We start from the raw sequence: 26,900 nt of genomic DNA on the forward strand, positions 1-26,900 counted from the left end.
AACCTTCCCTACACCTCCACGAATAATTCAAGACCAAGCTAAGATAAATTTGGTCAGCCGTTCTCGAGTTTTAGCGAGACTAACGAACAGCAATTCATTTTTATATATATAGATTTATAAATTTTAATGATTCTCAAAATATTTTTTTTTTTATTAATCAAATCAAAAATATTTCGTGCATTTAAATATTTTAATAAAAACCATAAAATTTAATATAAATTGTGTCGTTGAATTTAGTTTGAACGACAAATGTCTCGACTTATGTCTCTATAGCAGGCTAAAAGTTAAGTTAATTTTGAATAAATGTGTAGAACAATTTTATGGAGGTAATTCAAGTATGGGCTAAGGCAGGGTTAATTGAATCCATCATCGTATTTCGTTACTGCCCAACTTTGAAATAATTCCAAATTAAATTCGGTAACGGTAAAAAGAATTTCTCGACAGGCTATGGAAATGCATGAAATTAACATTCCAATGACAGAAATGTTCTTGTTTCTAACAATAACAAAATTCAGTCATCTTTAAATTTGGAAAACTCGTAAAATAATCAAACCGACAGTTACTTAAATATCTCGTAATTTGCTCATCTTAACGAAACTGTTGGGCAGAAAGACAAAAAACATGAAAGGACAGTTATAAAATGTTACCAGGTAATATATTTATCATCTACACATGCATTTAGACTATGCAAAACAAAGGGGGACAGATACTATACAGATACAATAGAGACACTTTCTTATACATTACCATGACGAACACGCTTACACATATTACGTACAATTGGAAACGACACTATACAATGGAACTATACAATAATTCAAGAGTTTAAAAACAAATTAATATAAGTAGTGTATGTACAATCGGTTTTTGTTTTAGAAGAGTTGTGAGCCGATGCCACGCTTGACAAACTGCTAGGAGCTCTCTGCATTCTTTTTCTTTAATGTCTCCATAACGCCGGCAAAGTTGGCCGTCTTCTTCTTGGCTGACTTTGGTGTGGATGTCTGGCTACGTACTCGCATCTGGGTGGGGGCCACATCATCGCTGAAATCAAAGTCATTTGACTTTTGTGGTCTGTGGAGTTGAAGGAAAAGACAATTGAAACAATTGGAGCAATACAAATTAACTGTTGCGTGTCAGAGGCAGTTGCTTACTCTTGTTCAATGGCATCGGTGGCTCCCACATCCAGATCCTTGCTATTTGCATTGGAAGTGGCATCCGGCGATGGTGCTCGTCGTCCAGGGAATTGCCACTGCAATTCTGGTATATTTCCCGCTTCCAGCTGCAAATAGTAGCTCTCCAATTCTTCAGCATTGGCCGAAAACTTATCAGCCGCTGCAGCCGATTCCACTTCAGCTGTCATTTTTATAAATATTGTTTTTTTTTTTGTTTTGTTTATGTTTATATAGTACCAGTGTGACCCTTAATTTGTTTTCTTTGGACACTTTTTCTTTTTATTTTAGCCACTCCCCGGTATTATATTTGTAGAAGCCAGTATTTTTCAAAACCAAAGCTAATGCCCACCATGATTTTAATTATATAGACGTTCTGAATTTAGTTTTTAGATTCTCTTTTTGTGTTTATATTATTTGCATTAATTCGCTTTTATTGTAAATTTTACGTATTCTCGTTTTATTTACTCGCTTTTCTTTCAGCGGGTTGAGACTCGTTTTCTTTTACTCGCTTTTCTGCGTAACCTAGCGGATATTGACTTGAAAAACGCCATCTACCGGCACTTCAGTGCATTGAATAGTCAAGAATAGCCAAAGTTGTTTTGACTTCTGGCAACGCTGGATGCAACTGCATTGGCTTTGATAAAAAATAAATAAATTAAAAGCAGAAGAAGAAAGTTAAAATTCGACGATAAACTAAGTCGTTATAAACATAATAAGCTGCATAGCCAAACAAATAATCAAAGCCATAGGAAAAAATAGAAAAAACACAGGAGTACGTAGAGCGAGAGGCGCGGCGGCGGCGGTAGCAGCAGCAGCGAGAGCGAGAGGTAGCAGAAAAATCTATGGGCGAAAGAAAAGTATAGACTATAAATAAAAAAAGAAAAAAAAAACGAATCGAAAGAATCGGTAGGTCGGAAGGAAGAGTGAGTGTGAGAGAGGGGAGGAAGGAAAACAAAACAAAAGAAGGCACAAGCAACGAGAGGACGGGAAAATACAACAATTTTCCGTTTTTTCCGAACTTTTTTTTTTGTGTTAAGAATTAGAGAGAAGAAAAAAAAAAACAGAAAGTGGAAAATCAAATAACAATAATGGATACGGAGCGAGCCAATGGCCAAGAGACGAAAGTCATTTATCACATTGACGATGAGACTACGCCGTATTTGGTGAAAATTCCCATACCCTCGGCCCAGGTGACACTCAAGGATTTCAAAATGGTCCTCAACAAGCAGAACAACAATTATAAATATTTCTTCAAGTCAATGGATGCCGATTTTGGGGTGGTCAAGGAGGAGATTGCCGATGATGCCACCATATTGCCTTGTTTCAATGGCCGGGTGGTGTCCTGGTTGGTATCGGCTGATGGTACCAATCAATCCGATAATTGCTCCGAGCTGCCCGGCAGTGAGTGTGAGTTGGGTGTCATTGGTGTGGGCGGCGGTGGCGGTGGAGGCATTCCCGGCGGACGTGGCAATAATCCCCTAGCGCGAAATCCCATGATGCAACAACAACAGCAGCAACAACAACAACAGCACCAGCAACACCAACACCAGCAGCAGCAATCGTCTCAGCAATGCTCCACCTTGCAACAAAAAATGCTAGTTAACCCCTTGTTGCAACCTCCACCTCCTCTCACATATCAATCCGCATCAGTGCTGTCCAGCGATCTGGATTCAACCAGTCTCTTTGGCACCGAATCAGAATTAACACTCGATCGCGACATGACTGACTATAGCAGTGTGCAGCGCTTACAGGTGCAACGGAAGAAGCCCCAAAGGCGAAAGAAGCGGGCACCCAGCATGTCGCGTACATCATCATACAGCTCCATAACAGATTCTACAATGTCGCTAAACATTATAACTGTGTCCATAAATATGGAAGCAGTGAATTTTCTAGGCATTTCGATCGTGGGGCAATCAAATCGTGGTGGCGACGGTGGCATCTATGTGGGCAGCATTATGAAGGGCGGTGCCGTTGCTCTTGACGGACGGATCGAGCCTGGCGACATGATACTCCAGGTGAACGATGTTAATTTCGAGAACATGACCAATGACGAGGCAGTCCGAGTGTTGCGAGAAGTCGTTCAAAAGCCGGGACCCATCAAACTGGTGGTGGCCAAATGCTGGGATCCCAATCCCAAGGGCTATTTCACCATACCAAGGACAGAGCCAGTGCGACCCATCGATCCTGGTGCCTGGGTTGCCCATACGCAAGCGCTTACCTCTCACGACAGTATTATAGCCGATATATTGCCGGAGCCCATCAAAGAGCGGCTCGATCAAAATAATCTTGAGGAGATCGTTAAGGCCATGACCAAACCAGATAGCGGACTAGAGATACGGGATCGCATGTGGCTAAAGATAACCATACCGAATGCCTTCATTGGAGCCGATGCCGTTAATTGGGTGCTAGAGAATGTTGAGGACGTGCAGGATAGACGCGAAGCGCGACGCATTGTCTCCGCCATGCTGAGGAGCAATTACATTAAGCATACGGTCAATAAGCTAACATTCTCGGAGCAGTGCTATTATGTGGTCAACGAAGAGCGCAATCCGAATGCAATGCGTCTACCGCCCCATGCCCATCCGCATGCCCATGGGCATGCCCTGAGCCACGCGGATACCGAGAGCATTACTAGCGACATTGGACCATTACCGAATCCTCCCATATATATGCCATACTCGGCCACATATAATCCCAGTCACGGATATCAGCCCATACAGTATGGCATTACCGAGCGCCATATCTCATCCGGTTCGAGCAGTTCGGATGTATTAACCAGCAAGGATATATCCGCATCGCAGAGCGACATCACCTCGGTCATACATCAGGCCAATCAATTGACCATTGCTGCCCATGGTTCAAATAAATCATCCGGCTCCTCAAATCGTGGTGGTGGCGGCGGTGGGGGTGGTGGCAATAATACAGCCAATCAGGATCAGGATATATCCGTATTTAATTATGTATTGTAGAAATGATTCCTCCCACTCCCAATCCCATCCACAAAGCCACTCCCAATCCCAAATTCATTCCTATTCCCATTCCCATCTCCAACATCCTCTACTCCTCCTCCTTCATTTTTTTTCTCACCTCTCGCTATCCCCTTTTCGAACTTTCTTTTTGAATTGAAATTCGCCAGTTATCACACTCTCCAATTTTTCCTTTTCATCTCTTTCTCTCTATGTCTACTCCAATTTTTTTTTTCGTTCATCGGCAATGAAATTGTGTTTTTAATTAATTAATTAATAATCTAAAGTATACAACAAAAAAATCTGCAGTTTATAACGGGTCATACACCCAATTAATAATACTTATTGTATGTATTTGTATTTATAATGTGTAAGAAAACAAAAACAAAACGAAACAAAAAAAAAAATGCATGGACAACAAATTTTGAATGGCAAGCCCACTGAAATATGAACGTAAACAATTGCAAATAATGGCAAAATGAGAAAATCACAAAAAAAAAAAATAATAATAATAATGAACAAAGATACACACACACACACACAGAACATACAAATCGGTTGTGGATTGACGATTCGAGATTTGGTCCTGAAGATGAATTTAAATCAGCTTGAGCATGAGATATAATGATAATGATCATAACGATGATAAGGATGATGATTTTGAATAAAGTTCTAAGAATTTAGTAATCGCAAAAGTAAATAAAATAATAAATAAAAACAAATAAATAATAATCTATCTCTCTCTTCTTTTTGTATTTAAGAATGTTTGAATAACATTTCCTGAAAATGTCAAACAATTTAAACAATTATAGACTTACCACTCGCCAACTTAATATTCGGATCATGGACCAAAAATAAAATACATTCAGTGCGATTCGATTCGATTTTTTTTTTTATTAATTTTGTTTTTTTTTTTTTTTAATTATTTAATGGTTCGACGAAAATGTAAACTATACAAACATTATTATTGGGTTTCTTGTCGGTTTTATTACAATTAAATTACACTGTTTCAATTTAGTGTACATAGTTAATAACTATTACATATAAATTATATATATATATATATGCAAGATTTACATATGCATTAACGCGAAAATTTTTAAAATATGGGAAAGCAACCCAAAATTTTCCTTACTGTTTTGAATTACTCAAACAATTTTTTTTATGCATCAGATTCAAATTGTGAACAGTTTGTGTTATTTTTTTTTTTTTTTTGGGTTTTCTTTTTTTTTTTTTTTGCTTTGTTTGTTAGTGTTTAGTCGACGACACGGTTTAAAAAGTGAAGGAAGTCATATTTTTTGTATGATTTTGGGTTGTGGGAGGGATTATTACCAGACGTGTGGGCTGGGATAAATGGGTTGATCTGGGAGGGATAAGGGAAGGTGTGTTGTTTGTTTATACTATTTACTCAGCAAGGATAGATATATATATATATATCTATTTATGTATGTCGATATATCGATGTAACGGAACAGCTAAAATTACGCTAAAATAACTATTACAACTAATTTAATCAAAATTACAAGGAGCGCAAAAAAAAATGTGTTAATCAGATTTACATAAAGTTATGCCCTATGTATGTATATAGTACTTATTTTACGAAAAACAATTTATAAATCCAATTCGATATAGATTGACCGATCCATCGTGTAACAATCATATCGAATCGAGCATGATTTTTTCTATACAATTTGTTATTTTTTGTTTTTTGTGTTGTTTTTTTTTTTTTTTTTGCTCTTACCCCGCGTATTGTGGTATTGGTGTTGGTGTTGTTGTTGTCTCTCGCTCTCTCTCTCTCTCTCGGGCGCTCTCTAAATCTGCTTTCTATTTTCCGTTAACCGTTTCGACCAAAGAGCTGGAAAGGGATAGACGATCGACAATGTCGAGCAATATTTCCACATCCTTAACAGATGACACTGCCTCGGGTGCCCCCATCAAATTGATATGCTTGCCATCTATATTGGCATAGAAGCATTTATTCTTAAATATAATGGCCCGATCATAGGGCACCCGGCATTTAGTACGATCGAGTACCGAACGCCGGAATAGGACGCATGACGGTTGATATTTATGACGCTCCTCTTCGGGTATATTGAACGACTTGAGGTCACCGGTGAAAATGGTCATTGTCTGGCGGGCCATTAGAGTTGGCGACACCTTATATAGGGTTACCTTGCTCGACCATTTATTGGACGGCACTTTGATGCGTCCGGCAACATTGGCCAATTTAACTAGTGGAAATTCAAGGCTAGTGCGTTGTACACGCGGTTTACGGCTCAAAATATCAGAATTGGCGCCGCCACCCCCGCTAGCAGAATTATCACCTCCGCTTCCGCTTACCGGTGAGCCAATCACATGCCATGTCTCATAGCAGGTGATTTTCTTAATCATCCGTCCGTCCTCCTCACAGAATGTTGTCGTCTCTGCGGGTAAATATTTGGTCATATTTGTTGTGGTTTCCTCCTTTTTGGATGGTGTATTATCTGCTGCATTCTCCTTAAGGCGCTGTTGCTGTTGCTGCGGGGGGGGATGAGCAAAAAGATAGAAGATAGATTCATTCTTCTAGATATAGCAGAAGGAAGTAGGTAAGGTGGTAAATGCTTACCGGTTTCTTAAAAAGCAACTCATCATTGCCTTCACCCAGAAATTTGGCCAACTTGCGATCCCCTTGCCCTGAGGATATTCCTCCTGCTCCTGCGCCAGCAGCACGATTATTGGCCGTTGTGGACAGGACATTCCTTGTGGGTGTCGACTGTTGCGTTGATGATAACCATTTTTGTTGAGGCTTCTGTGACGACGTCAAACGATTGGCAGCGCCGCCGACGCCGGTGGCACCGCGTATTGATATTTTCTTAACTGCTGCTGCCGCTTTCGCCGGCTGCTTCTCCTGCACCACATTGTCCGTGTCATCGTCATCTTCGTGATCACGTTCTTCCTCCTCCTCTTCGGTATCAATGTTGCACAGTTCCTTGCCCATGCTCATTAGAGGTTTCATTGCCGGTGCCTTTTTGCCCATTTCTGCATTGAGTATACGTGGACGTGACTTTGCACCACCAACTTGACCCAGTGTAATCATTCGTTTGGTTGTTGGATTGCTATTTGGTGTGGCCGGGGTTTGTGGTGTGGTGATGCTTGCGGCGCCACCGCGTCTGGTTTGCATTTTAGCTCCCCGACTCAACGGTGATATTTGCTTTGCTGCTTTATTTGAATTCATCGTCGTCGCCGCCGTCGTCGATGCTGTTGAGGTCGCCGCTGATTGAGAGGATCGTGAGATGAGGACATCATCCTGATTGATAATGTCATCGATATTGACTATGGTAAATGTGGGCACATCGTCACTTTCCGCTGGACCGGCTGGCGGTGCTGGCGGCACACGCATCTGTTGACTGGAGGAGGAACGCGGTGTGGCGGCGGCTGCTCCAGAACCTGCTCTGGCAGCTTGATTAATCTTAAATGACTGCCCCCCTTGACTCAAGCGTTGCTTGGCCCCAACTGATTGGGGAGCCTGGACAATGCGCACAGCTCCTGTGCCTCCACTTGTCGCCTTGTTGTTAGTTTTCGGCGTAGGCTGGGACGCTGCTGCCGGTGTTCCTGCTTTCGTATTGGCGGCTCCATTTAGAGCAACACGTTTACGGACAACAGCTGATTCCCCGGAATCCTCGAGTTTTCGCTTATTGCCCGGTGTTGTCGCCGTTGTCAAAGATGCTCCAGCAGCCACTTTGGTTTTGTTCATATTTGTGGCTATGGAACGACGCAATTGATGCAAATTGTTGCGCTGAGTAGAACCACCAGCAGTTCGTACCGTACTCGGACTGTTAACACTGGCAGAGATGGTGGTTGTCGTTTTAGTGGCACCGGTGGCTGAGGTGTTACCCGCTTTGGGTGGACGTCCACGACCACGTTTAATTGGAGCTGGTCGGATTTCGCGCTCAAATTCCGGATCACTTAAATCGTCCTCATCGTCATCATCTTCATCGGATTTGTGTAAATGTGGATTGAAGGCCGCATCGGTTACCTCATCATCATTGTCCTCCTCCTCCTCTTCCTCTTCGTCGTCGTCATCATCGTCTTCAACATCGTTTCGATCTTCATCAATCTCAATCATGTCATCATCATCTTGGGTCGCAAACAATTGTTTAGCACCTCCACCGCTCCGACTGTGGCCAGATTCATGGGCCAATGATACCATATATTTGGGTGTCACCACATCATCGCTGGCATATTTTGGATTTGGCTTAATGGAACGCCGAGATCGACTGGCTGCTATTGTAGGCGGAGATGACAGCGATGATTGTGATGACGATGACGCCATAATTTTACTAGCTTGCTTAAACATTTTTGATTTGGCCGCACTCTGACCTCCACCACCCGCTGCTGCTGCTGCTCCTCCGTCGTTCTGTGTGATCCGGCGTTGACTAAGCTTGGCTGCTGGCTGCGGTGGAGTTACAATTGTATTTCTACGTCTAATTGATACGGGTTTTTCCTTTTCCTTTTCGCGATCTCTTTTGGGAGTTTTGGCTGCTGCTGGTGTTGTTGGTAATGGTTTGGCTCGTGTTGGCGATGCCCCTTTTCCAGCAGATCGGGATCTTTGAGCTAAAATTGAAGCCGTCGTTCCAGCCGGTGTTGTAGCTCCTCCTCCGCGTACAGGCTGACCACCACGTTCACGTATCGCCACCTCTCGACGAGTAGATTGCCTCCTTTCAACAGGAGTAGCTAACTCTAAATTCACTTGGCTCACGTTTGACAACTTTGTTGGGACACTTTGTAATGTTTTTGCTCCTCGTGTTGATGATGCTGGTGCTGATGCCGCTCCTCCTTCTCCTCTTTTGACGTTTGTTAATTTTTTACAACTCCGTAAAATTTTAGTTTCTCCGCCGCTGTTTTCAGCTGGTCCCGCTTGTGTTCCTGTTCCCAAATTTTTAAGGTATACTATACACGAACGAGTCTTTCCTGTCTCAGCTTCCGTTTTTCTTCCCGCTCGCATCTTTCATAGGTCACTAGAAAAGTGCAATCAAAACAAATTCTATTAGACGCAATGTATTGACATATTTATACACTGTATGTAGTGTTGTGTGTTGTTGGTATATATCTTCTATATACCCAGTGGAAATCTATATTTTTGCCTGATTTAAAGCACGCGGAATCTCATCTTAAATATAAGGACTTGCCGGTTAGGGCGAACTAATGCTACGTTTTACTCCAACTTCCATAATAGTTCAAATTTAAAAAAAAAAAAATTTTTCCAAAAAAAAAATTCTTTCCATTGGAGTCTTAAAAATTGTTTCAATATTCTAGATACCTTCATTTTGAAAATAATAATCTTTTGCTTTATTTTAAATAGTCGAAGAGGCGTAGAAAATAAAACAAAATTTAAACAGAAGGACGGCGGTGGAGGCAGTGCTGTAAGATGCATAGATATGTGCATTAATTTCCGACTGGGTATTCTCTATGTGGAGATGTCTGTGGCAATGATGGCTGGCTATTCGTGCATATGTGTGTGTGTTTGTGGGCAAGCCACTTATATATCAAATTGTGAAACTCGACAACACTGGCGCCTATTTTCGTCACTTCTCTCGGGTTCACCAAAATATTTTTATGTCACTTTTTTAATATTGAGTATATTCGCCGCCTGCATTGTATTGTACTTACATTTTCTCTTGCTCGTCTTATATGCGTAAACTAATTACATTTTCTTTGCTCTTGTTTACTGTTGAAATGTTAATTTATTCTCTGTATTTTATTTTTCTTTTCTGTTCGCTCTTTGCGTTTTTTTCCAACACTTTCACTCTGAGGTCTTCCTAATTCGATTGCGTGAGAGAAATGCGTCCCTGTTTCATTTTCCTGCCCCTCAGCTCCATTAACCCACCCCGAGCTAACCACCTTTTCATTCAATAAACTTCCCGCTCTAAATTTTTGACGAAAATGCAGATTTGTGTTTTGGTTTTTTTTTATAATTATTTATTGCTTGTTCTTGCTCTCTAAATTTTTATTGCTGCCTACGTTTTGTACAACCACAACTTTTACTCCAAACGAATACTAGGTAATGACAACCGCCAACAATGTCGATGTTTTTCTACCCAACTGTACTGCACACAAACACAGACACACACACACATAACGCACACGCACACAAACACCGCACAGTTTGGCACCAGTCTGAGGCTTGTTGCGTCCCCAGTTAAAACAAATTGAGTTTACTTAATAACAATTAAACAAATTTACACGCACAGACACACCACACATTTATATCCATATATGGAAACGTTTTGTTTCAACAAAAAAAAAATATTTATTTTGCTTTTACTTGGTCTTGGTTTTTGTCGTATCAATTGAGGCAACACTTATTCCCGCGAAATGATTGTCGATTGTGTTAGAGATGAATGCGTGAGCCGATTAATTCTACTTAAATCTTCTACTGCTGCCATAGTGTTGCAAAACGTCACCTGTCACCTGGTAGTGTTTGAAAGTCTTGCAGTGTACCCACGCAGGGTCACACTATTTTGATAGCGTATCGCAACAATAACAACAACAGACGAATTAATTGCTATACATATTTGACTTTATTTATACATTTTTATAACAATTTGCTTAGAGAAATTTTCACTTTTTCAATGCTGATGGCTGTGGGCAACGGTATTTGGCCATTTCCACCTCCGCTTCGGCGTAGCTGAATCGATTAAAGCTGAAATATTCAGGCACCTTGTACCCGCTGGTGGCAGAGGCTCCAGGACCCACAGGAGACGTTGCAGATTTAACGCAATTGCTGCTTAATCCAGTCACTGAAGGAATGGAGGAGGATTCACTGGCTCCTGGTCCGCTGCTTACTTTTGGTTTCTTGCCAACAGACCCACCTTGTATTTGACTGTAGCATCTCCTAATCAAGGGACTGAGAGCGCGAGACATTTTGCCGAATTTTTTTTTATAAATAAAAGATTCACGTAACTCTAGTGCTGAAATTGCACTCTGTCCAACACTAAAAGCTGTTGAGTTGCCACACTTTTTCTTAGCGCAGTGAGAGTTGCCAATCTTCATTTCAAGAAAATCAAGTCTTTGACAATAATAATTTATACTAATATTTATTTCCGATTTTTAAACTTGGGCTTTGCATTGCCGTAATGCTGGTCAATATTAGCCACTGGGGCACGCTTCTTTTGCCTATGAGCCTGCTGCGTTTTGCTTTGAGTGCGACACCGTACACTGGCAGCGCCTGTTTGATTCTTGCCCAGCTGATGAAACTGTTTCCTTTCCTCACGTATCGTCTTTAAACGTTGTCGCTCCCCCTGTAGCTCCTTGTAGTTCTTGCAAGCCTTCTTTGGTGGTTTCATTCCAAGTTTCACCAGTTGAAAGATTTCCATTTTGCGTTTGTTTTTGATTACACGTTGATTGTTCATGGCAAAGTTGAGCACCTCATGGCGGGCCTTCTTGATGTCAAACTCGGGATTAGAATTAGTGTCTGTTTTTGCATCTTTGGATTTGGGTGCTCCTTGTGCTGCTGTGTTGTCACCGTCTGTAGCTGAGTTTGACTTCCCATGAGTTTGGGGCTCTTGAAAAACCAAAGCCTGAAAGGCAGGACTGTTTTGCTTTTGTTGGAGCGCCAGGGCTGCCTTTGTCAGCACGGGCTTAAATTCTGTGCTAATATTCATTACTTGGCTAAACACTTGTAAACAGCACAAATTTAAACTAATAAAATTGCGGGTTTGGTTATTTATTCCCTGTTTGTTGTTTTCAGGTTATAAAACAAATGTCTGGCAACCCAAAAATATTATTCAGTGTTGGCACAAGTGCCACAAAATTTTATAGTCACTGAATCACGAACAAATAATATAAGTGATTCATGAATAATTTGCTTTTTAAATATATATTTAAGTTCGGACAAATTAAAATTTGTATGGCATTTTTGAACAATTGGGTAATAAATGCTTCTAGTTTCCAAAATTTTATTTCCTTAAGAGGCACGATCAATTGTTCAATTGTACCTATATATATTGATTCCATTGTTTTTGAGATTTTTAAATTTCCTGTGGAAATGGGCTAATTTATATTTAAATGTCGATTACCGATAAGCTTGCTCCGATAATGTCGATTAACCGATAGACTTGCTCCGATAATGTCGATTACCGATAGGCTTGCTCCGATAATGTCGACTACGATAGGTTGTACCGATTGTGTACCACTTTAAAATCGATAATTTATCGAAAGTCGGAGTTGTTTATGTTTTTTTTTTTTTATTTGAAATTCAATTTTTTTTTTGTTATTTGAGGAAATCTATGTATGTAGCTGAACGCTGTTGATGTTGCCGAAATTGTTTCGCCTATCAAATCTCGATAAAACTTTGGGTATTTAAATGTTTAACTGCCCGAAATTCAACATTACTTGATTTATCGGGAATTAGAATTTATTTATTCTCCTCGCTTTTATACTGCAGTCAGTATTAAATTATCTGGAACTTATTTATAATTTTTTTTTTTTCTCTTTTAATTTATGTGCTGATATGCTGACAGTGTGGCCCTGTCCTTTCTGTTGTCGTTTTTTTCATCTTAGCGGCGGCGGTGGTGTCTCAGCCAGCTGTTCGCGTCTCTGTTGCTCTTACTCTCTCCCCCCGCCCCGTAATTCATTCGTATTGCGATAACGCTTGTTTTTGTCGCTTCGTTCGTTCGGTTCAGCGGAAAAATATTGTGGTTGCTTGCGGAAATCGAATTAATGCTATTGTTTTTTTTTATTTACTTGAAGGCGCCGGAGACGGCTGAAACCACAAAGAATGAATAGATTATTCTTATTTGCTGGTAATGTGTTAACATAAATTGTGAATGATCATTTAGTTTAATGAAAGAGAAAGTTCAACAATAAATTTCTCACGTGTAGTTCGCATACTAGAGGTCTCTCTCTCGCTTCTACACATACGACTTGCTGTGCGTAGCAACTATTAAAAGTTACATGAATGTGTATTTATGAGTGTGTGTGTGTGCGTGTTTATTGTTTAACTTGTTTAAAATGTAAAGAATCGTTGAGTAAGGAAGCTGAAGGTGAGTCAGAGTGTCTTTTGTGTAATGAAAAGAAGGCTTCTATGTTTTCTATTTACGTATTTCATAATTAAACTGATTCCCGCCACCTTAATGCGTGCATAATGCCCAATATATGTATGTACATACGTACATGCATATAAATTTAAAAAAAAAATTCCAAAAATGGTGAAAAATCGAACATCAAACGAACAAAGCGGGTGGTGGGCAGCGCAGCTCAGCTCAGCCCAGCAGCGGCAAAGTGCAGTGCACGCACACGGTGTGGGCATAGTGTTAGAAAACAGAGAGCAAGCTATAGAGAGTGGGAGTAGGAGAGAAGGAGAGAAAAAGAGGAAAACTTGGTTAGTCTAACAATAAGAGCGATTTTGATGGCAGGCTGTGTGTATATATATTGCATAAAATATTTAATTCATATATGTACATTTGTATGTACATGCATGTGTGTGTGCATATGTATGGTATTAATGTATATTTCTTACATACCCCCACATACGTACATACATATGTATATACATATGTATGTATTGTATAGAGAAGCCGAGTTTAGAGGCGCTTATGGTTAATGGAAAATTTAAATATCATACATACATATGTAAATATGTATGTATGTATAGTCGGACTTGCCACACCCTAGATAATCGTTATTAAAGATAAATTATGTTATGTATTTCCATTAAAAAATACATATTGGTTGGACTTTAAACGTAAGTCGTAAGTCTACTAAAGATTGTGTTCGAAAATGTTCTTCTTGTAGGACCCCATACAGCTGATCGCTTATTTACAAAGTAAATACACACACACACATTGAACATTTGTTTATAATGCTTATCATATTTTGTTTATTTACTTGTATTCAAAGGCGATTGTAGTTCTACTATTAATTGATTTCAATTTACAACAAAATTGCATTAATGAATGACTTTTTATCACTTACTGTTTACTAGGGTCTGACAATGAGTAATAGCTAATGATTCAAAAATTCACTTTCACTTAGGACTCTTACTTTTATTTAGTTCCAATCAGAGGGCGTATAGAGAAGGGATGTTGACGACGACTCTAATCTTCTCTGGATAATATCTTTAAGACTGATCCGTATTGTCAATTGGCAATTACAGAGTATTACACGGTACAGAAATTAATTTAAAATAATGCATTCTATAATTTAATGTTTCGTGTTCCGAATTCCGATTGCTCAAAAGTATTCTATCTTACCGTTTAAGTTCACAAATCGTGCTCAAATAACTTTTAATTATTAAATTTTTAATTATTAAAATTTTGCTTGTTGTTAAAAGATATAGAGAAATCGAAAGTTCCTCAAGAAGAGTCCATATTGCTAATAATTTCACGTTTACCATCAAAGTGAATAAGCACCACAGCAGTTTAGGGTATTGCAATTTAAATATTTAACTTTGCCAATTTGGATTTCTGGTTGCACCGCCATCGTTTTTGTGTCGCGGCACTCATACCAACATCTTGCCCACGCATTTAGCTCTGACTTAATTTTTAGTAGTAATATTTAAAATACTGATTGTTACTATGGAAGTCATTCATGTTCGTGTGTGTTGTTGGAGTTTTTGCGGTCAGCAAAATGCCAGATGCCATTGCGTGTCTTAATTTATGAATCTTAATGTTTGGTACCCATTTGGTGCAGGGTACTTAGAAAGTCGGTCAAAATAATGGTAAAATTGTCCAGTCGAATGTTGATTTTGATTAAAAATATGTTTCTTATAGACACGACATAAACGACTTTAGTTAATACTTTTTTGTTTTTTATGGCTGCCACATTGAATTGCAACAAAGTTTATGTTTCTTTCCTTGTAATGTTATTAAAAGTCTCCTAGTTGTTTCTAATTTTACCTATTATACATATGTATGTGTGTATGTGTGTGTGTGTGTGTGTGTGTGTGTGTGTGTGTGTGTGTGTGTAAGCATAATGATTTGTATATGTGTGGTATTGTCTTGGTGTTTATGGGCAATGTCGATGACTTCATCTACTCATTCTCCTCACAATTCACATTCACATTTTGGTCGACGTCGACGTCGACGACGACGAACGGACTTCATCGCTTTTGAAAAACCGTGGTCGTTGCTTATACATACATACTTTACTTTTAGTTTGAGTCTGTTTTTTTTTTGTGTTAGTCAGACAGACACCCCCAATGATGATGATGATGGTGTTGCTGGTTGAATGCGAGACGATGATGATGATGATAATGATCAATGGACTGAAGCGTTGGCGTACCAATCAATAGCCAATTGCAGACGTTACACACAAAATGTATTAGATACTCAATAGTATTAATTCAATATGGTTCACAACGAATAAAAAAATTGAAACAAAAAAAATACTTCAGCAGAAAAGTAAGTACTGAAGTAGAGAGAGAGCGAGAGAGATAGAGAGAGAGGCAGGAAATTCAATACTAACGAAAGAAATATTTCAATTTTTAAATAAATTTTTTTGAAATTTAAAAGAAATTTTTGCCAAGAATATATCTAAATCTTAAATGAAACTCTCAAGAAAAGAGATTTGCTTCTAAAATGAGATTTGAGAATGTTTTAAAAATCTACAGTAGAATTCGTTTATAACGTTTGTCCTTCAGTCCAATACAAACTTACATATATGAAAGGGCCTCCGGTTAGTAAGTCTTCCGGATATAACGACGAACATCGTCGGTCCCTTGAGCGTCGTTATAACCGGATTCTACTGTAGTTTATTTTGTCACACAGTGTAATGTGTCTTTGACTCTTGTTGATTGATTATAAATATATACATTAAATTTCCCAAATGTCACCGAATAAGCTTCCTTCTGCTTGTTTAATACATTTTAGAGATCTTAATCTATCATTTTATTTGTTTTATGTGTAACTTGTTAATGTTTCACACATTTCCTTCTATTAATTTAGAACTAGCCAGTTACAGGGTTTATTTTGTGGCATAAATTACAATTTAAATCAATAATATCTAAAATAGAATTTATACTTTTAAAAGTTTTCTCAATCGGAACACATTTACCTTTATCCCGGATCCGTTGCCAGTATATTCTTTGTTGATTAGAAACATTTTGAAACATTTTAAGTAATACAAACGAATGAATTGTTTTTATTTTTGTTGGTGAACTTGTCTTTTTATTCAATTTATAGATTAATTCAATACAGTTTATTAGCAGCCCATTGAAAAATATTTGTTTTCACTTTAATTTTTATTGATTCACACAAAAGGCTGATCGAAAAGTGTTAGCAACAGGTTTAAAGGCACAATTTAGTATCTAGATTCTAGAGTTTTTTGCTAAAGTACTAATTGTATTAAGTCTTACTATATTATAATGGCTATTATCTGACCTTCATTAAGATCCATGTTTCATCCAAAATCAGACAATTTGACATGATCGAAGATTGAATTTGTTATTGATTGGTGATATTGGAATACATTTACAATGCTTAATTTAAAACTGAAGCTGCTAATACACCAAACGGGTCTGCAGAACGAAATAAGAAATAGAATTGATCATCTGCTGCTATACGGGTATTGATTATATCGGGGATCTCGAGGTCTATGCCACACCCTAACCCTAACCATAAAATCATTTCATTTATTCAAAAAAATTGATTGAAACAATCGTAAACAAAGATATGTAAAGGAACTACTCGATTTTCTGTCTCTTCTTGCTCTCCATGATTTGACAATTTATACTTTCTTTGAAAAAAAGTATGATGGAATGTTTTAATTACTTTGTCTGCAGATGCATGTCTTTAGATGTATATTTCTTCTGTTGTTAGATTTTCGTGTAATACTTGTGCTGACTAGTGTGTCTGACAACGATCTTTGTGGCATATGTTATTGTTGTCTTTATGGATTAATAAAAATTATGTTATTTTGGTTTGTTTTTAATTGCAGCTGTAAAACATGCATGAAACAATGTAAGAGCCGGCCAGAAGAGAGCAGTCCCTGAAGACGAAAAGCGTACAATGAAAGCCACAAATAGCCAAGAACGGCACTAGTCAAGACAAGAACCAACCGAATAACATTTTCTGTTGGTTAACAGAGCCTGCCTGTCTGCCTCCCCCGCCCAACAGTCAGTATAGCAAAAAACAAAAAAAAAAACAAAAAAACCATACAAACGGACCCATAGAGACATTTGAGAGAACGCGAGCGAGCGAGAGAGAGAGAGAGACGAGACTGAGAGGTGGAGTGGTCGCAGGATACGGAGGTGGTGGCCATGCCCAGCACAGCCGACAGCGCCGGTAGCCTTGAGAAGTTGATCAATAGTGCTGGGAGCAGCAGCAGTGTCAATGCCATGGGCATTGGTATGGGTGGAGCCGGCGGTGCCACAGGCGCCTCAGTAGCCACTGCTGCTGGCACTTCAGTAGTAGCCCACAGTACGGCGGATACAAATGCTGCCGCCGCCGCCGCTGCCAGCAGCGCTGGTGGTGGTGGTGGAGGAGGCGGCACAATACCATGGGATAACAATGGCACTCTACGCTCTATCCATCCTGGCGATTGGTCAGCTATCGAACAGTGCCTTAATTGGCAGCCATCACATCATCTATACTTTCAACTCGGATGGGCATTCCTTTTTATCGCCTTCCTCGCCCCACATGGTCCATTTGGATCGCTTTGGATGCGAGCCATGCTACTAATTGGTTGCATCATGATGGGTCTCTATGGTTATCTGGTTGAATGTACACCAGATGTGGTCGTGTGGTCTGGTCTGGGCATTGTCATCAATTTCATCTATCTAATTGTGGTCCTATGTCGTCTACGACCTGTGCGTTTTGAGCAGGAAATTGAGGCGGTAAGTGGTACCAGCATGTTATCCTTAACAACATTGCAATTTACTTTCAAAATGTCCTTATATCAATATATGTAACTAGAATTCGTTAATCAAAACGGACGCAAATTTCTATACTATTAAAATTATGTCGTTTAAAAGAGATTTAAAGGTCAAAGAACTGGTTTCATATAGATCATTGCATTCCAAGCAGTTAATATTTAAACAAATTGAAAGCAAATTAAAACTTTAAAGAAACGAGCCAAATTTAACATTTTCGGCCATCCTAAAAGTATGCTTCACTTTAACTCATAATTTCATTCAAATGGCTTATTGTTAGTGAAGGGGGGGAGATCCAAGGATCATCCATTCCAACCCATGCACTAAGGGGCACTGAGCCGTTTTTTAAACACTTAAGGCAATTTTTAAAAGTTTTTGAAACCCAAATATTTTGATGCCAATTTATAGATAAAATATCAAATCACATTTCTGCATACTAGGTTTTTCAAAATTGTTCAACACTGGTGAGAATAACGCTGTCGAAAACAAGTGTTGGGAACAAAAGAAAACTGCTTTCATTTGGTGCAAATTGTTGCTTGACTTTGAGTGTATATAACTTTTAAAAGAAAGATATTATGGATAACACTGAAGATGCAATTGAAAAAGTCGGATTTGTACTACGTGTTAGTGGATTTGTTTTGTTATAAATTTAGGTGTGTTTCTTAAAATCTGGCTAATTCTGAGCGACTTTAGGAAGAGTTTTAAAAAAATGTTTACCAGTGTCCAGTCTAAAACTTTTACTATTGAATAGAATAATAAATTCTTTGTAAAATATAAAAGTCTCAATATCCACAAGCAACCACTTTTTTGCAATTTAACTTTTTAGCGCATAACCTCATATTCCTGCATATGGACGAGATTTTAATATAGCAGAAAACAGCGAATTAGGAATTAAGTATTTGGAGTTAATGTTTATAGGTTGCAGGCGCATGTAGTGTACAGTGCTCCAGGTGTATTGGATGCAAAATTATAAGTGAATAGTGGGCGTTTTTTTATACCCTTGCAAAAAGGGTATATTAATTTTGGTCAGAAGTGTGCAACGCATAGAAGGAAGCATCTCCGACCATATAAAGTATATATATTCTTGATCAGCATGACGAGACGAGTTCAAATAGCCATGTCCGTCCGTCCGTCCGTCCGTCCGTCCGTCCGTCCGTCTGGATCAACGCAAACTCCTCCTAGACCGTAAGAGCTACAGAGCTGAAATTTTGCATGTAGGCTTGTATATACTGCAGGCGTTGTATATCTCGGATTCAGCCGGATCGGATCACTATATCATATAGCTCCCATACAAACGCCAAAGTCACGAACAGTGACTTTTCTTAATAACTTCGTTATTTTTTGAGCTATTGTCGTGAAATTAAATATTGGTGAGTTAATTACACATATAAACGACTATGTCAAATTTGATCAAGATCGGGTGACTATATCATATAACTCCCATAGGAACGATCTTTCGAAAACAGTGACTTTTGTCAATTACTTCGTTACTTTTGAAGCAATTGTCATAAAAATTTATATTTCTCAGTTTAGCATAACTATTAATGACTGTGCCAAATTTGATTAAGATCCGGCGACTATATCATATAGCTCCCATAGGAACAATCGGTGGTGAATAGTGACTTTGATCAATATCTTCGTTATTACCTAAGCCGTTCTTTCGCAAACATTAGACCTTTTACACAAAAAACTTGCAAGGGTATACAAACTTTGACGCGGTCAAAGTTAGCCCCGGCCCTCTGGTTTTTTTTTGCACCAAAACATTTAGCACCAATTCGAATGTTTTTAAGTTCAGTTTTTTAGATGGCAGATGCAAACGACCTTTTGAATAACAGGGAATAGCTCCAAAAACAACACGAAAATCGTTTGCGCAACTTGAATGTCTCATTTATGCATACACAAAGAGGAGAACGAATCAGAAAATAAGGTTAGCTACCGAAAGTGGTAAGAAGTACTACACAGTTCCTAGTTGCTATACATATGAGGCGAATCGTCACGCCAAGAAGAACAACAGAATCGCATATTTTAAAAACACTTTCCGTATAAAAGTGGATGTTCAGATCCCTTGATTTTCGCTTTAAGCCTAAAAAAAGCATTTCTCTAATTCCACGACCGACAGAAGCAGTTGCTTGCTTAAAGTGTCTATATTACTTATGCTGATAATGATATTGATCAACTTTAATAACATTTTCTAGATGTTTCTATGAATCTTGGTCCTAAATTTGAAGAACATATTAAAATCACAACGGTTGTATGAAAAGTATTATGTTGAAATACGGTTTTTTGACCGTGGAGGCGATATGCCACGCCCATATTCTCTAAAAATAATTGCAAAATATATTTATTACCTCACTCAATGCAATGAGGCTGAAAATTATTGTTAAACATACATTTTTGAATAAAGTGTTTAAAAAACGGCTCGGCGCCCCTATGTGCCATGTTTCATTTGCTAATTGGAATGCTAATTGAAATAAAAATAAAACAATCCAATAATTTAATTTGTACACATTGATTTTGTTTTTATTTTCTCAGTGTTTAAGGAATTTTTTTGTTTTATTTTTAATTTTTTTGTAATAATTTTTTTGTTCTTTTTTTGTTTTTTTTTTTATTTTTTGATTTACTAAAATTACATATAATTGGTATAATAGTGGAGAAAAATTAATGAGCAGGCAACTTTTAACATTTGCCTGTGTTTGATGATACATAAATTAATTCAATGAATTTAATTGTTTGTGTGGATTGTGGATTGCAACCAGAGAGAACGAAAAAAAATAAACAAACAAACAAAGCACAATTAATTAAACTAGGGCTAATTGTATTATTGGCTACATGATGAAATGATAAACTAAATATTTTTTTTGGATTGGAGTGTTGTACCTGGGCTGGTGAAGTGTGTGTGTGTGTGTGTGTTTTGTGGAGAAATGTTAGATAAAGGAAGCGGTGAGTCTATCACAGGTTTTGGATATTATTTTTCTTGTTGTTGCGCTTGTTGTTGGTGAAAATATGTTTTTGTTTTGTTGAAATGGATATGGTGATGATTAATAATTAATAAATAATTTAATTTGCGACAAATCATTGATTGATTGTTATTTAAAAATACATTTGCGTATGTGTGTATGTGTGTGCGTGATGTAACTTAGTTTTGCCATATAAATTCATCATTTTTGTTGTATAATATGTGAAAAATCAGATTACATTCATGAGGGAGAGAGAGAGAGAGAGAGAGAGAAAAAAAAAAAACAAAAGAGAAAGACTTTTTAGCCGCTACGGCTCTAACATTCTGGGTGGGTAGAGGGTGGTGGGTGGGTGGTTGGTTTTTTTTTGTTTTTTGCTTGTTGTGCATGGTTTGTGTCTTAGCTAAGATGTATTTTCGATGCCAGAAAATACAATTGCAGACATGTAGCCAGCATCACAGTCATATTGCCAATCGCAATGATCATATGTATACGCCTGAATCCTTTGTGTATGCGTTGATAGTGCGGACAATGCACCAAATCTCCTTGGACCAATACACCCACCTCCTGGCCACTGCCAATTGCATCCTCGATTTTGTACTTCTCATGCATTAGCAGCAACATCGGTGGCACCAAATACAAACGTACAACCACCTCAATAAATGCCGTCAGCGCCAGTGTGCACACCTGAAAGCCAGCCGAGGTGGTCCAACTGGTTAGAAAATATTTTGCATAAATGATAAGCATCGTAATGCTTAATACGGCATTAAGTGCAAAATATTTTGGAAACAAAATCTGCTGGCATTGGCCAAATGTGTGACGCGGTAGTGAGAAGTACAGTGACAGGCCTGCAGAAAATAAGACAATTGTTTGTTAGTCAATATGCAGGAGAAGAATGAGAAGAAACAGTCTGCCTCAAAACATACCCGATACAAAGGTCATCCAGATTTGTGCCCCAAAATGGGTGGCAAATGCCCCCAAAAAGATCAATGTGGCCAATACGCTGCCGCCTGTCTGTGTTGGTGGTGATGTTGATGATGATGATGATGATGTTGTGTGAACCATTGTTGGTGACATCTCGTTTTGGCCATCATCATAATTAATGGGCGCCTGGTCGATGAGATCGGGTCCAACAGTACATAGCACAAAACTTAATATACAAATGGCTATTAAATGTGCTGGTTGTGTCGTACGTGTCAGTATACTGTAAAATAAATAAGAAATAAAAAATACAATCAATACAATATGTCCGTGTGTGTGTGCGTGTGTGTGTGTGTGTGTGTGGGAGGGGAAAATCTTAATCGTAATAAAAACTACAAACTGATTGCCAATTTTCAGGGTTAAATGGAAATTATTATCATCACAATGATTAGCTATCGAAAACGAAAAACAAAATTCAAAGAGATATGACATAAGTAAGAGGGCTGCGTGACGTTTGTCATAGAGTCTCTTGTCTCGGGGTCTTAAACCAATTCAAATAAGCAGACAACAAAGAAAATTTAAAGCAAATACGTTTTCATATAATTTTGAAATACGTAAGTAAAGTTTAGAAGCGACTTCCAAAAACAAAGTGCAAGAGAATATATTACACAATAAATCACAGAAAGAAAGAAAACAAAATACAATTCAAGTCAAAGATCAAATTAAAAAAACCAGACAAATGACGCTTAGAACCGCTTAAGCCGTAACAAATTCTCAATCAGTTAGAAAGTATTAACTGTAAATATATGTTATATATGTACATATGTATGTGTATGTATGTAGTGTAACAAATTAACAAAAAACTAATCATTTGTTGTCTTGTCTATTCCAAAGTCAAATATCAAATGTTGTTAATTACTTTTGAAATATTAAGAGAATTGCAATAAACTAAAAAACTATGTTTGTTCAATTGCAACATATTACACATTATATTAGTGGGCAGCAGAAACAAGTTTTACAAAAGCTGTTAGACTGAGGGACTAGTATGTAGTTTTAGTTGCTAGACAGACAGATAAACTAGATGTATAAATGATTTATGAGTTGTTAAATGAATGGAAATGTCTTTGTCTCTGTTTTTGCTGTTTTATGCAAAACCTTTCCCAAGGAAATTTTTAGGAAATCGCATTTCGTGACACTCAGTGTATATTACTTCAAATATTTATGAAAGGCTATAACAAACAGCCCTAGCACGTGGCTGACGTCGGCGTCGTCGTCGTTGCCGTCTCTAAATGCTGATTAGATTTGTATGCCGAAACGAACTTTTGCCCACACTGTTGCGATCGTTTCGATTTACTAGGTATGTAGGTGTGCGAGATAAGTGAAATGGAATCCTATGGAAACTCTAGCCTCTAAGCAAGTCAATTCTGAAACGTTTTGAATTTTTGTGCTTTACGCACTTGTTGCATGTCTTCTTCTTATTGTTTTTCTGCTGCTACTGACACTTGCCACATATGACTTTGTTTGCTTTTGCATAGATCAGATCAAGTCCGTGTAGTCCAAGCAAAGTTTCTTGTTTCGCTTGGTAGATTTGATTTCTTTTCAACATTTTGTCGTCTGCCCCATGTGAATAGAGCAAAAACAAAAAAAAAAAAAAAAAAAATTGGCGTACGTGCGAAAACGCATGCACCCAATTTATATATTGTATTTTTTGTGTTTTGTTTTTGTATACACCTTTTGCTATTTTCAAAATTGCCAATCTATGTATGTATGTATGTATTTTGCAGGTTTTCGGTTTACAGCGAATTCAACAGCAGACAGCAGACAAAAATCAGCTGTGCGGCAACGGCACCCAACAGCTGACAATGAGATGCGACCGAACGATAAAAAAAAAACACAAAAAAATACGAATCGAATTTTTCTGACTCAGCAACAGTAAAGTACAGTGAGTGGACTTTTGGAACAAGACAAAAAACGGTATATAAAAGCTCTCTCGCTTATGACGTAGAAAAGACTTTACGGGGGGACTATGGGAAACCCTATTGACATTGCGTATTATTGGCATTGGCGTTATCGTCATTGCGTTTGATATTGACTTTGACTTTCGATTTTAATCTCTCTCAGCTAATTGGCGCCTACTACTAGTCATAAAAAATATTTTAATTTTTTTTGGTCATTATTGTGAATCATAAGAAGGTTATTAATAGACATAGGGGCAAGCCCCCTTTTGGGCGCTTTAATGAGTCGCCTTATCATTATTTGTTCTATTTTTGCCCTCTCAACTAGATCAGCTGTTTGTCCAATGATTTTTGAATTAGACATGATCATGATACGTGTTAATCAATTATATATTGACAAACGTGATAAGCCTCTCTATGGTGAGGCGGCTGGCTCTTCTGTCACATGATCAAATTGTTTATTGAACAAAAAAAAAAAAAGGTTAGACAAAATGATTGATAATATGTATGTATGTTTGTGAAACAATTAATTATGAACATATGTAATTATGAAATACTTACGCGTATAGTCGACTGTTTTGTAGTTGGAAAATTAAATATTGTACGCGTTCGGCAAATTTTCGTGTCATTTGTGTGCCGACGGCCAATGCATCGTCCATTGAGGGTTCCATGGAGCTTAATTTACGTTGCTGTTGGATCTTTAGATCCAATTCCATGTCGTTGCCGTTGCCGTTGCTGTTGCTGTTGGAGGAGGCTTGTATTGTTGTTGTTGCTGATGTAACAGTCTTTGAACTTGATTCCATTTCCAGCTGTTTCTGTTCCTGTTCCTGTTGCTGTTGCATTTTACGAAAACGTCCACAGAGTTTAGGAATTTTAATTATGTCGCCATAACTGTTATTATTATTGTTGTTGTTGTTGTTGCTGATGACTTTATTTTCTACAGCTGTGCTGGTTGTTGTTGTTGTTAAGGATAAACTTAAATTATGATCCATTGGTGGTGTGTTTGTTGCTGTTGTTGTTGGTGTTTCTGTTAATGTTGTTGCTGGTGTTTCGAATTTGGCTTCTTCTTGCACTTGTTCCTTGGAAATTATTTCATCCATACTACTATCATCACTATCGCAACTTGTTGTTTCATTCCAGCTTATGTTTCCATCAAATTCCTCCATTTCATTTATTCCTTGCTGCTCTTCTGAATTCTCCTGTTGCTGTTGTTGCTGCTGCTTTTGTTGTTGTCTCTCTCGCTTGCGCATTGTGTATTTTACACTCTTGATAGCCTTCGATGGCATCCCATAAGCCATGTACCGTTCAATTTGCTGTTCGCCACTTTCAATGCCCGAATTATGGCACATATTTGCATTGGTTTATATCAACTTTTGTTTTATTTCAATAAACTTTTTGTGTTTTTTATTTTTTTTTGGTTTAATTTTTGAATGCACTTTTTTGGCGGGGATAATTATTAACTTTTTTGTATTGGAGTTGATTTTTGGTTAAATTTCAAAATTTCGCACAAAAAAAAAAAAGAATTTTAGGGTTCGTTATTGGGTTAGTTGGTTTGCAGGTTCTCTATTTTTTAGGGGGGGAAGTGGTAGTTGGTGGTGGTGGTGGTGTATGCCGGCCGACGACGACGACGTCCACGCGTTGAGTTATTGTGTGCGATTGAATGGCCAAGCAAAGCAACAAGGTTTTTATATAGGTACACATACGTCGAGGCACTTGCCAATGCGTCTCTGTGGGTGACTGTGTGTGTTGGTGTGTGTGAGTTCTTTAGCTCTCTAATTCACTCACCCATTTTCTCTCATGCTTACTCTCTCTCTCTCTCTCTCCCTCTCACGTTTCGTCTTTCACTTTTCTGCTACAGATCTTTTTTTTTTTGCATTCTGATGTAAGTTTATTGCAGCTTGGCGTATGCCGCCATGCTGATTAAGAGAGCTTTCACCGTTTCCACCTGTGCCCTAGGAGAGAAAAAAGGGAATGCTCATGCGTGCCTTGCACTATTTGCTCTTAAGTTTTGGATTGCTGCCTCTCTCTTTTTTTTTTTTATTTTTTATTCATTTCAATTAGTAGTTGCCTGCCAACACGTTTAGGATTGTCAATAATGATGACAATTTTTACGGGCTCCTTACTTGCCATATAAAGATATCTTTGGTGGGACTTAATGAGCAACACATGTAGATAGTTGTTTTTGTTTTTTTCTTGTTTTTTTTTTTTATTTACATAATTCTCAAATCTGCGAATCTCTAATTTGTATGCTTCCAAAAAATATTATACCCACTTGTATATTATATTCTCAAATTCCCGAATGATCCAATCAGCATTTAACAAGCCTTTAACTCTAGCCCATTATTATTTAATAGAACTGTTAGTAAACAAAGTGAAAGAATTACGATTGTTTCTGTGAAAACCCCTGGGAATATATACTATATAAAGGATCTAGTTACAATTCATATCTATGTGACATTTTGTTACAATGGTTTTGAAAGCTTTACTAACTTTGATCCGATATTTGAGTTAGCTGTCTGAGATTTGGTCTATCTAAAACATTCATTTACATATATTTCTATCCATTCTTAGTCCCTAGAATCACGTGTCATTGACTGCTATCTTGCTGATCGCTTTGGGGTATTATCTTAGCACTCAACCCGGAGTGACTAAGAACACTGTACAGCAGATTTTGTATTAATGAACCGCATCGACCCATTTCTTTCTGATAATATTTTTTGAAACTTTTGACTTTTTTCTTTCCATAATTTCATAGTGTTTTGGTGTCTATGGTGATCAGAAATAGGGGAGAGTGGGGCGTGGGGCAACCCCGCGCAGCTGAGTTATCTTGAAATATAATAGCACGATCCGAAAATTTGTAAGTGTTCTAAGATTGACATTTTGTTAGGCTATATTTGGATAAAAAACTTAGACGTATCCATTTCCTAGTATCCAAAATATTTGGAATTATGTAATTTTTAACCTCGAAAATTAATTTTTGTTCGCCAAAAAAACGTTTCATAAACATTGATTAAATTTTTAATTATGATGTCCCTTTTCCTAAAAAACAGCCACTAATTTGTCTCTATCGCGTGATATGTACC

At 38.0% G+C, this 26,900-nt stretch overlaps 7 protein-coding genes across 14 annotated transcripts in view; 2 read left to right on the plus strand and 5 right to left on the minus strand.

Annotated features, from left to right (window-relative positions):
• Positions 1-121: 121 nt before the first annotated feature.
• LOC6648634 (PAXIP1-associated glutamate-rich protein 1) lies at positions 122-1,659 on the minus strand. Of its 2 annotated transcripts, XR_002724305.2 has the most exons (3): positions 1,152-1,401; positions 859-1,071; positions 122-597 (listed from the first exon to the last, which is right to left on the minus strand). XR_002724305.2 is itself a non-coding variant. In XM_002071047.4 (2 exons), exons 1-2 carry the CDS (start codon positions 1,358-1,360, stop codon positions 912-914), a joined length of 369 nt encoding a protein of 122 aa, XP_002071083.1. In that variant the 5' UTR covers positions 1,361-1,659; the 3' UTR covers positions 629-911. The 2 variants fall into 2 exon arrangements, 1 of the variants encoding a protein (XP_002071083.1); XM_002071047.4 differs by lacking the exon at positions 122-597 and having other exon boundaries at positions 629-1,071; positions 1,152-1,659.
• Positions 1,660-1,755: 96 nt separating this feature from the next.
• LOC6648635 (segment polarity protein dishevelled) lies at positions 1,756-4,373 on the plus strand. The gene has a single exon (XM_002071048.4). The coding sequence runs from the start codon at positions 2,261-2,263 to the stop codon at positions 4,139-4,141; it is 1,881 nt and encodes a 626-aa protein (XP_002071084.2). The 5' UTR covers positions 1,756-2,260; the 3' UTR covers positions 4,142-4,373.
• A 1,306-nt stretch (positions 4,374-5,679) lies between these two features.
• LOC6648636 lies at positions 5,680-10,520 on the minus strand. 4 transcript variants are annotated; one of them, XM_023178974.2, is made up of 3 exons: positions 10,443-10,520; positions 6,744-9,135; positions 5,680-6,655 (listed from the first exon to the last, which is right to left on the minus strand). In XM_023178974.2, exons 2-3 carry the CDS (start codon positions 9,120-9,122, stop codon positions 5,963-5,965), a joined length of 3,072 nt encoding a protein of 1,023 aa, XP_023034742.1. In that variant the 5' UTR covers positions 9,123-9,135; positions 10,443-10,520; the 3' UTR covers positions 5,680-5,962. The 4 variants fall into 4 exon arrangements, with proteins under 4 accessions (XP_023034742.1, XP_023034744.1, XP_023034743.1 ...); XM_023178976.2 differs by lacking the exon at positions 10,443-10,520 and adding an exon at positions 10,367-10,424; XM_023178975.2 differs by lacking the exon at positions 10,443-10,520 and adding an exon at positions 9,788-9,852.
• A 155-nt stretch (positions 10,521-10,675) lies between these two features.
• LOC6648637 lies at positions 10,676-11,120 on the minus strand. The gene has a single exon (XM_002071050.4). It carries the CDS (start codon positions 11,039-11,041, stop codon positions 10,739-10,741), a length of 303 nt encoding a protein of 100 aa, XP_002071086.1. The 5' UTR covers positions 11,042-11,120; the 3' UTR covers positions 10,676-10,738.
• Positions 11,121-11,195: 75 nt separating this feature from the next.
• LOC6648638 (uncharacterized protein C1orf131) lies at positions 11,196-11,880 on the minus strand. Its single transcript, XM_002071051.3, has one exon. The coding sequence runs from the start codon at positions 11,779-11,781 to the stop codon at positions 11,215-11,217; it is 567 nt and encodes a 188-aa protein (XP_002071087.1). The 5' UTR covers positions 11,782-11,880; the 3' UTR covers positions 11,196-11,214.
• An 852-nt stretch (positions 11,881-12,732) lies between these two features.
• Positions 12,733-26,900, plus strand: part of LOC6648639 (blood vessel epicardial substance) — a 34,876-nt gene continuing 20,708 nt past the window's right edge. For 2 of the 4 annotated variants that reach the window (XM_023178952.2, XM_023178953.2), the window contains exons 1-2: positions 12,733-13,161; positions 17,054-17,951. In XM_023178952.2, coding sequence (XP_023034720.1) covers positions 17,376-17,951 — 576 coding nt within the window. In that variant the 5' untranslated portion in view covers positions 12,733-13,161; positions 17,054-17,375. The remainder of the gene's footprint in view (positions 13,162-17,053; positions 17,952-26,900) is intronic. The other 2 variants (XM_002071052.4, XM_023178951.2) reach the window with 1 other exon arrangement.
• Positions 21,026-25,466, minus strand: LOC6648640 (uncharacterized protein DDB_G0289357). The gene is made up of 3 exons (XM_002071053.4): positions 24,379-25,466; positions 21,868-22,145; positions 21,026-21,789 (listed from the first exon to the last, which is right to left on the minus strand). Exons 1-3 carry the CDS (start codon positions 25,164-25,166, stop codon positions 21,341-21,343), a joined length of 1,515 nt encoding a protein of 504 aa, XP_002071089.3. The 5' UTR covers positions 25,167-25,466; the 3' UTR covers positions 21,026-21,340.

The sequence above is a fragment of the Drosophila willistoni genome (assembly GCF_018902025.1).
Source record: "Drosophila willistoni isolate 14030-0811.24 chromosome XL unlocalized genomic scaffold, UCI_dwil_1.1 Seg141, whole genome shotgun sequence".
NCBI classification, from domain to species: domain Eukaryota; kingdom Metazoa; phylum Arthropoda; class Insecta; order Diptera; family Drosophilidae; genus Drosophila; species Drosophila willistoni.